General features: G+C 53.1%; 1 protein-coding gene across 4 annotated transcripts in view; it reads left to right on the forward strand.

Annotated features, from left to right (window-relative positions):
* Window positions 1–9225, forward strand: part of LOC114003216 (dystrobrevin beta) — a 37677-nt gene extending 28452 nt beyond the window's left edge. The window contains exons 10-11 of one of the 4 annotated variants that reach the window (XM_027749914.2): window positions 3084–3208; window positions 8702–9225. In XM_027749914.2, the coding sequence (XP_027605715.1) occupies window positions 3084–3208; window positions 8702–8819 (243 nt within the window). In that variant the 3' untranslated portion in view covers window positions 8820–9225. Of the gene's footprint in view, window positions 1–3083; window positions 3209–3806; window positions 3823–4123; window positions 4249–4778; window positions 5502–8701 lie in introns of those variants that run through there. The other 3 variants (XM_027749912.2, XM_027749915.2, XM_039390453.1) reach the window with 3 other exon arrangements.
* Window positions 9226–9781: the final 556 nt, after the last annotated feature.

The raw sequence follows: 9781 nt of genomic DNA on the forward strand, positions 1-9781 counted from the left end.
CACAGGAATTGTGTCTCTCATGTTTCTGGCTCGTTTAGTTTCCCATTCAGACGGCCTGGAAGCAAAATTAAACCTTTCTGGACGTGTCTGTGTCCGGCCCCAGCCATGGGACACGCGGATCCCACGCGGATCCCAGGATCCCACACAGATCCCAGTGTCCCACACGTGGATCCCAGGATCCCACAGGTATCCCTGTGTCCCACAGATATCCCAGTATCCCATGCAGATCCCAGTATCCCACACGGATCCCAGTGTCCCACACGGATCCCAGTGTCCCATACGGATCCCACTATCCCACACACGAATCCCAGTATCCCACACGGATCCCAGTATCCCACACGGGTACCGCAGTATCCCACACGTGGATCCCAGTATCCCACAGGTATCCCTGTGTCCCACAGATATCCCAGTATCCCATGCAGATCCCAGTATCCCACACGGATCCCAGTGTCCCACACGGATCCCAGTGTCCGATACGGATCCCACTATCCCACACGTGGATCCCAGTATCCCATAGATATCCCAGTATTCCACATGGATCCCAGTGTCCCATACGGATCCCACTATCCCACACACGAATCCCAGTATCCCACACGGATCCCAGTATCCCACACAGGTACCCCAGTATCCCACACGTGGATCCCAGTATCCCACAGGTATCCCTGTGTCCCACAGATATCCCAGTATCCCACGCAGATCCCAGTATCCCACGCAGATCCCAGTATCCCACAGGTATCCCAGTATCCCACACGGTTCCCACTGGTATCCCACTATCCCAGCGGTATCCCAGTATCCCCCCGGTATCCCAGTATCCCACCAGTATCCCAGTATCCCACAGGTATCCCACAGGTATCCCCCCAGTATCCCAGTATCCCCCCGGTATCCCAGTATCCCAGCGGTATCCCAGTATCCCCCCGGTATCCCAGTACCCCAGCGGTATCCCAGTATCCCCCCGGTATCCCAGTATCCCCCCGGTATCCCAGTATCCCCCCGGTATCCCGGGGCGCTCCCGCCCGTTCCCGGCTGTGTGTGCCGGGACAGGTCACGCGAGCCCCGATTCCCGGTGCCCTGGGAATCCGTTTGTAGGGCTGCGTTTCCCAGCAGAGGGCACACGGAGCCCGGGAATGTGGGATGGAGTCAGGCACAGCAACCCCTGGAAAGGGCCCTGGGGGTGCTGGTTCCTTAAGCCCTTGCAGTGACCCGTGGCAAACGTTTCCCGAGGGTTTCCCTGTTCTGTGCAGGATGAAAAAGGAGCAGAAACTGTTTGGTTTGGGTGTTTATTGAGGTATTTGGCAGAGGGGGAGTGTCCTGCACTGGTGGGTCTCAATGTGTAAAAAAGGCTGAGAATTTGCTGAAGGAAGGATTTCAGAAAGCTGGTAACGTTTATGAAAATCCCAGAATCGTGAGCTTGTTAAGGTTGGAAAAGATCTCCCAAGATAATCAGGTCCAGCCATCCCCCAGCACTGACCCAACATCCACGGGGATTTTAAATCCCCCCAGGGATGGGCACCCCCCCTCTGCCCTGGGCAGCTGTGCCAGGGCTGGACAGCCCTCTCCAACAAGGAATTGTTCCCAGTCTCCCAGGTGCCCCTGCCCTTCTGTTGTGCTGGGGAGCAGGAGGTGTCCTTGGTGCTGCCCTGGGCTCTGCAGAGCCCTGCTGGCCCGGAGCTGGAGCCAAAGGGACACGTGGATGTCCCAAAGCACTTGGAACAATGCAGAGGAGAAACCTTCCCGGGTGCCTTGGCAGCTGGACAGTCACTGACAGGGGAAGGAGTTGCTGTGACTTCACCTCCTGGAGGGAGCCCGAACCCAGGCGTGCCTGGGCCGGGGAGGGCACCTCGTGCCCGCACTGCACTCCTGTGCTGGCTCCTTTGGGATCCTTTATATCACCCTGACCCAAGGGCCACGGCAGCACAGGCCCTGCTGAGTCACGGCTGTGCCATTCCAGGCAGGAATCCGGGCTGGATCCCCTGCCAGGCGCTCCCAGGGGAAGGGGATGGGGCGGAGCAGCCGAGCTGGCCGAGCTCCGCAGTCCTGGGGCAGTGCCAGGAGGGAATGGGAAGGGGTTGGGAGCCTCTGAAAATAAAAGTCACACCAGCCTGCTCTGCCACTGAGAGCTGGAGATAAATAAGAGCATAAACTGGGCTCGTGAAAGCTTTTTCAAAGTCTGAAATTGTTAATTAGTGTTAGAGAATCACAGGATGGTTTGGGTTGGAAGGGACCTTAAAGCCCATCCAGTCCCACCCCCTGCCATGGCAGGGACACCTCCCACCAGCCCAGGTTGCTCCAAGCCCCGTCCAACCTGGCCTTGGACACTTCCAGGGATCCAGGGGCAGCCACAGCTTCTCTGGGCAGCCTGTGCCAGGGCCCATAATCATGGAATCATTAAGGTTGGAAAAGACCAGACCACTCCCAGGACTCCCACATCCCTGCCAGGAGCTCAGTGGACACAATTACATTTTAAAACTTAACTTTGTAAGTCGATATGGGATTTAAACCACGTTTTGCACACATGACTCAGGGCAGGTCACCATTCCTGTGGGTCTGGCAGTGCTTGTCAGCAGCCTGTCAGTGTTCCTGAGGATCTGGGATCGTTGCTCCAGTGAGGTTGTCCAACAGAATGAATTTGTGAAAGGGAATGAAGAAACTGGTCATTCCTATCTGTCCCAACACTGTGTTCCACCTTGGCTTTGCCCATAATGGACAGAAAACTGGGATGTGACCTGCTCCTATCCTGCTCCTCCCCTCCAAACACATCTGTGTTCAGAGGACCTGGAGAGTGAGTGAAAAAATCCCTTAATGGGATGTGATTGTCCCTCGCTTTAATTCCTGACAGAGCCCCCAGATAATTGGTTTAGTTCTTAATTTTGTTAAACTCCTTTCAGTTTTCAATATTGGAGCACAAAAGAACCCCCCCAGCCCTCGTTCCCCTGTGCAGTGCCTGCAGGGATTTCCCAGGAATGGTGTGGCAGAACTGGGTATTTCTGGATGTTCTGCCCTGTGCCTTTCTTACACTCTGACTGCAGGTGCTGCCCTGTTCTTCCCAGCAGCCCCCTCACTCTTGTTTCCCTTGCCCACCCCAGAAGTCCCCGGCGAAGAAGCTGAGCCACGCCATCAGCAGGTCCCTGGGCTGCGTCCCCAGCAGGGAACCCCCCCGGCCCCTGTTCCCTGAGCAGCCAGAGAAGCCCCTGGACCTGGCCCACATCGTGTGAGTACCCACCTGGGGCCGTGTTCTGGGAGCCAGGGGAGGTGCCTGGGTTGGGGTTGGGGTTGGGGTTGGGCAGCAAACGGGGGCTTTGGGCTTGGAATGGTGGCTGTGCCGGGCTCAGGAGTGTGGGAGTGTTTCTCTGAGACACTGCTTGAAGTGGTTCCATTGGGAGCATCCCGTCACCAGAGGAGCTGCAGGAGGGTTGGTGTGCAGCTGGCCCCAGGCCTGGCTGTGTCCTGCTGCAGCTCCTGCCAGTTCTCACCACTGGCACCTTTTGCTCCCCCTCGTGTTGGATCAGGCTCTGTTGTCTCACCCATTGCAGGTTAAAATGACACAAACAGAACAATGTTAAGCTGATTGACTTGCAAATTAACGTTTCCTGGTACCAGCAGTGGCAGGTTCAGCCTGTTGCTGCTGCCTGGGACATGGGCTTTACATCCCTGTCCATCCCCCTGGGGTTCCTGCTCCGTGGCATTATTGTCACTCTGGTTGTGCCCTCCCTGCTGAACCGATGGGATGATTTTAATACAACACCGTTGCACTGGTGTTGGTTTGGGCAGCCCTGAGGTCACTCTGCTTCCCCTTTTCATACATGTAGATGAGAGCATGTGCTGTAGAGAGAAGAACAGGAACAAAGCACAGGGATACAGTTCAAGGAAAATGGGAGAATTCCCATTTTCATGAGTGTTGGATCATCCACAGGTTGGAGGGGGAGGGCAGTCGATGCTCCTCTGGTTTCCTTTTGACATCTTGAATACCAAATTCTCCTGGAGCTGGTTTCTGAATGGAGAACTAAGGTGTGGAACCCTGGATGTCCCACACCCTCTGCCCGTTCCGTGTCAGGCTGTGCTGCTCTGGCCCTCCCCAAACCCAGGGGGTTTCATTGACCGGCTCTTCTGCTCACTCCTTTGACAGTGTGGTCGTTAAGGAAAAGCTGGAGGCTAAATTGTCAAAATATTGGAAAGGTGAGAACTGCAAAGCTCATTTGTAGTGTGGCTTTTTCTGGTGTGAAAAGCGTAGAGGGTCCAGAACTGGGCCTGGAAGAGTAGTTGCCACGCTGGACTCCTGCCCACCACAGCTTTGAGCTGATTTCTGCTTGGCTCTGTGCTTGTTTCCTCCAGCTCTTTCCCCACTGAGTATTTTCCACCTCTCCCCACGCTTTGCTTCAGCCCTGTGCAGTGAGGGATTGATCTGATTCAGTGCAGTAGAATCGCTCTGGGCTCCTCGGTGCAATCGCACTCGAATGTGAAACCCCTCAGCTCTCAGTTGTGCTGCTGCTCAACCAGAGCTGGAGTCTGTGTTCTCCTGACAAATCAATGGAGTTCTCCTGACCAATTAATGTTGTTCTCCTGACAAATTAATGGAGTTCTCCTGACCAATGGCTCCTCAGCCCCCAAGGACAAGGGTGTCCCTTGTCCACAGCGTGAGCTCCACACCTTGGCCAGGAGGTGCTGTGGGGCTCCTTGGGGCTCCAAATCCGGCTCTTCCAGCGAGGTGCTGCTCAGCCTCACCAAAACAGCCTGTTTGAAGTGCCATCAGATCACAAATCCGTTCACATTTCCCTCTCTAGGTTCCTTTTCTCTGTGCTGCTTCCGTGCTGTGCCTCCCCGACAGGAGGTCGTGGTTGGCACCGTGATGCCTCTGGAAAACAAACTCCCTGTGCTGGCACCGCTGCCCTGGGGGAGGCCAGGAGTGGTGGGGTGGGCTGGGCCTGGTGAGGGAAGGCTGGTGGAGCCAAAGTCTTCCCTCTGCCACAGACCAGCAAGCTGGGGGAATTCTCCCCTTTGCCAGGACTCCTGAATTCATTAACGGATCAAACGTGTGTCAGTCCCAGCAGGGCAGGGAAAGGGAAAGGCCAGAGCAGGTGTCTCACTCTGGGGGTTGTGCTTAATGCAGGAGCCACTGGAGGAGCTGCTTGAGAAGTGCCCCAAGTTTGCTTTGGGCTTCCAACTGGGAACAGGCAATCCTCAGCTTCCCAGCACGGGATTGCCTTTTCCTCCTCAACCCAACATTGCCTTTTGGGACTGGGACAGTGGGGACATGGCTGGACACCTCCTGCAGGGACTGGGACAGTGGGGACATGGCTGGACACCTCCTGCAGGGACTGGGACAGTGGGGACATGGCTGGACACCTCCTGCAGGGACTGGGACAGTGGGGACATGGCTGGACACCTCCTGCAGGGACTGGGACAGTGGGGACATGGCTGGACACCTCCTGCAGGGACTGGGACAGTGGGGACATGGCTGGACACCTCCTGCAGGGACTGGGATGGCTGCCCAGGTGCTCCTGGCAGCAGAGAGGCAACTCAGAGACATCTGCTCTGTGCTGACAGCTTTAATTAAATTTAAAAAAAAAATGGTGCCCTAAAAAGCCAAAGTATTGGGAAATAGGGCCTGGTGCTACAAGGACAACTCTGGGAACAACAGATACTGACTTGGTGCAGAAATACTGTCAGTAGGGGGGTTATATCAAACACTAAATCACATGGAAATAAAAGGAACGTAGGACGGGAAAGACCTGCTGGGGTTTTTATAGAAGTGACAACAGACCTTGGGGGTTTTGTGTAAGTGGTCCCATTGAAACAAAAAAAACCACTACTAATAAAAAGCACCCAAACAACCCAGCAATGGTTTTGAAGTGTGAGAAGAGCTGTGGCCAGTGCAGGACTCGGCTCATCCCGGGGGCTGCTCCAGGCCCCAGTGAGTCAGTGTTCAGGTGCCAGAGATCAGGGCTTGACTGGGTTTGATTCCTGTGCAGGAGAAGCTCCTCAGCACCTACAGATGCTGTGGGAGAGACTGGAAGGCTGAGATTGGCTTCAGCTGAGTAAACACAGAATAGAAATAGTAATAACTGGGGGCAGTTTAACAATGCTTGGCCAAATGTTCCAGGGAAAACAAGGCTTGGAAAGGAAAAAACAACCAGCTGTGCTCATTGAAGGAGGGAGGAAACACAGAACTGGTAGCAAAGAATGTAAACTAATGGTTTAGGAGTTATTGGTGAGGAGTTTCCGGGCTGTGGTTTGGCAGGGGCAGCGATTGTGAAACGTGGGCAGGGAAGGGAAGGGAGCTGGGAAGGGGCTGGAGCAGCAGGAGGGGCTGAGGGAGCTGGGGGGGCTCAGCCTGGAGCAAAGGAGGCTCAGGGGGGACCTTCTGGCTCTGCAACCCCCTGACAGGAGGGGGGAGCCGGGGGGGGTCGGGCTCTGCTCCCAGGGAACAAGGGACAGGAGGAGAGGGAACGGCCTCCAGCTGTGCCAGGGGAGGGTCAGGTTGGACAGGAGGAGGAATTTCCTGCTGGAAAGGGTGGTCAGGCCCTGGCAGGGGCTGCCCAGGGAGGTTTGGAGTGCCCAGCCCTGGAGGTGTCCCAGGAAGGCCTGGCCGTGGCACTCAGTGCTCTGGGCTGGGGACAAGGTGGGGATGGGGCACAGGGGGATCCATGGGCTGGGAGGGCTTTTCCAGCCTCAGAGATTCTGGGATTCTGAGGTGACCCAGCAGGATTCTGAATTGCAGTGTCTGTATTTTCGATCCAAACTGCATTTTGAGGTAATTTCTTAATTTAGATGCTTACTGCTGATGGCTCGTGTGTCTCAGAGCCCTGGAACAACATCCACATGATCTCATTGCTGGGGGGACAGGGAGGATGAAGTCAGGGCAGTGTCTGACAGGTCATGTTTACCAGTATGACTTGGATGGGCAGTGAAATGACTGAGCAGTGCTGAGCTGCTTGTTGATCAGTAAATAAAAGGTAACTCGTGCCAGGCGAGCTCAGGCTTTGGCACTTTGCTGGAGTCAGACTCAGCCTGGGTCTTCCTGCGAGGTTAATCCTGATTAATGAAGTGGGTTTGTTGCCATAATGTGTTTATGGTGAGCACTGGGAGATTTAGAAAACAATAGACAGTGCACCACCTAGACAGGAGAAGGGGAAGAACCCGTGAAGGGGGGGCTTGGAGGGAGATGGGCTTTAAGGTCCCTTCCACCCCAAACCATTCTGGGATCCCAGGATTCCATGAAAACAGTTCAGCTCATTGGCCTCGACGTGACTGCCAAAAGCAGGTGCTGGGGGGTGTTTTCAGGCAGAGCCCTGCAGAGATCAGAGTTCTGTGCCATTAACTCTCACCTGCATGACCAGGAGGAAAACTCATAAACCAGAGGGGAATGGTGAAATGTTGGAGGAATGAAGGCAGTTGAAAGGAAAACGTGCTGGGCAGAATGGCCCAAAAGCAGTTCTTGGAGGTCCTGGTCTGCAGGTGGCTCAATGTGCTTTTCCAGGGTGATTTTGTAACCGTGGATGGTGACAGGACTCAGGAGGACAAACAGGAGAGGTTCCCCTTAGTGCTTGGAGGGGGCAGGATCCTTGCTGGAAAACTGTGGAAGGAGCAAAGGGTTTGAGAGGGTGGATGGAAATGGTTGAAGGACTGGAAATAGGTTTGGGAAGTTGCTGGAACCCTGGACCTACATCCATAAGGGAATCAGGGGGTTGCTGAATAAGTGAGAGTTTCTGAGGCCACCTCTACCCCTTTTCACCTGCACTGCTGGAGCTGGGCTGGGTCAGTGACATAAAACATGGAAATTCAGCTCTTCCTGCTGTTTGGGTTCGTCCTGTTCCCTTCCCCTGATCTCCCTCATCCTCCTCCAGGCTGGAGCTGTTCCTCTGCTCCCAGGGAACAAGGGACAGGAGGAGAGGGAACGAACTCAGGCTGTGCCAGGGGAGGCTCAGGTGGGACAGGAGGAGGAATTTCCTGCTGGAAAGGGTGGTCAGGCCCTGGCAGGGGCTGCCCAGGGAGGTTTGGAGTGCCCAGCCCTGGAGGTGTCCCAGGAAGGCCTGGCCGTGGCACTCAGTGCTCTGGGCTGGGGACAAGGTGGGGATGGGGCACGGGGGGGCTCCATGGGCTGGGATGATTCTGTGTCCAGTGGGAGTTTCCTGGCTGCCAGAGGGTAATTCCATGTGAACCTCACTTGGGTTCAGGTGTCAGTTCACCGAACAGAATTACTGGAACCCACAGGCTCCCCTTTCTCGTGGAATTCCCACCTCTGTGGTGGAAAGCAGTAACACCTTTCTGCAGTGCTCGTTTGATGAAGCAGAGGTGGTGTTTGCCTGGATCAGTCTTCCTGGTAGGAACAACTTTAAAATTTCCCATCCCTGCTGTGGTGTTTTGTGGATGCGACAGGATGGTTTTCCCCTGGCTCTGGGACCCTCCAAACACAACCCCCTGCCACTAAACCCTCGGTTTTCAGGTGCTGTGGAGCCCCAGCTCCCGTGGGTGACACAGCCCTGGCACGTGGGAGAGGGGCTGGGGACAAGGGCTGGAGGGACAGGACACAGGGAATGGACCCCAGTGCCAGAGGGCAGGGAGGGCTGGGAGACTGGGAAGGGATTGTTGGGGTGCCCTGCCAGTGCCAGGTGGGCACAGGGGGTGTGTTGCATCCTCCTGTTGCAGGATATGGTCAGTACTGATCTGATGATCCTTTAACACCCTGTGATATTTGTATTCACAGTCGTGGTGCTGGGAATAACTTTTATCCCGGGACAGAATGTGGAGCATTGGCTGGAATTCCTTCTGCACCTGAAGAGGAGCTGAGCCCTCTTGGTTCATCCTTGTACTGTTGGTGCTGAAGCCCAACAAATTCCAGTTAAGAGTCTGCTTTTTATGCTCAGGGCAGAGACAGAACAAACAACTGAGGGAAGTTGCTGTGACCTTTTCTCCTTGATGCCTTAAATCCGGGTGGAAGGTGTCCCTGCCAGGGCAGGGGGTTGGAGCTGGATGGTCCTTAAGGTCCCTTCCAACCCTCCCCCTTCTGGCATTCTGTTGTTCAAACTCGTGGAAATTGGGCTTTAGACAAACCTGAAGGCCTTGGCTCAGGGCTGGAGCAAGTGAATGGGGTTTAGTTTTGGTTTGGTTGGTTTGGATGTGCCGGGGGCCCCATTTCATGGTGGAATAATCTCCATTATAGGGGCAATTTAGGAATCATATTTAATTTAACAGAAGAAATTCCTCCCTGGGAGGGTGGGGAGGCCCTGGCACAGGTTGCCCAGAGAAGCTGTGGCTGCCCCTGGATCCCTGGGAGTGTCCGGGCGAAAATCAGATCTTAAAAAAAATAATGAAAAATCAGAACTTAAAATTAAAGGAAGTTAAAACTTAAAAAAAAATATAATGAAAATTAGAACTTAAAATTAAAGAAAATTAAAACTTAAAGAAACATAATGAAAATTAGAACTTAAAATTAAAGAAAATTAAAACTTAAAAAAACATAATGAAAAATCAGAACTTAAAATTAAAGAAAATTAAAACTTAAAAAAAAATAATGAAAATTAGAACTTAAAATGAAAGAAAATTAAAACTTAAAACATAATGAAAATTAGACCTTAAAGAAAATTAAAACTTAAAACATAATGAAAATCAGAACTTAAAATTAAAGAAAATTAAAACTTAAAAAAAAATAATAAAAATTAGAACTTCAAATGAAAGAAAATTAAAACTTAAAAAAAAAGAAAATTAAAACTTCAAATGAAAGAAAATTAAAACTTAAAAAAACATAACGAAATTTAGAACTTAAGATATAATGAAAATTAAAACT

The sequence above is a fragment of the Pipra filicauda genome, unplaced genomic scaffold, assembly GCF_003945595.2.
Source record: "Pipra filicauda isolate LSUMZ 115617 unplaced genomic scaffold, ASM394559v2 scaffold820_size145981_pilon, whole genome shotgun sequence".
NCBI lineage: Eukaryota > Metazoa > Chordata > Aves > Passeriformes > Pipridae > Pipra > Pipra filicauda.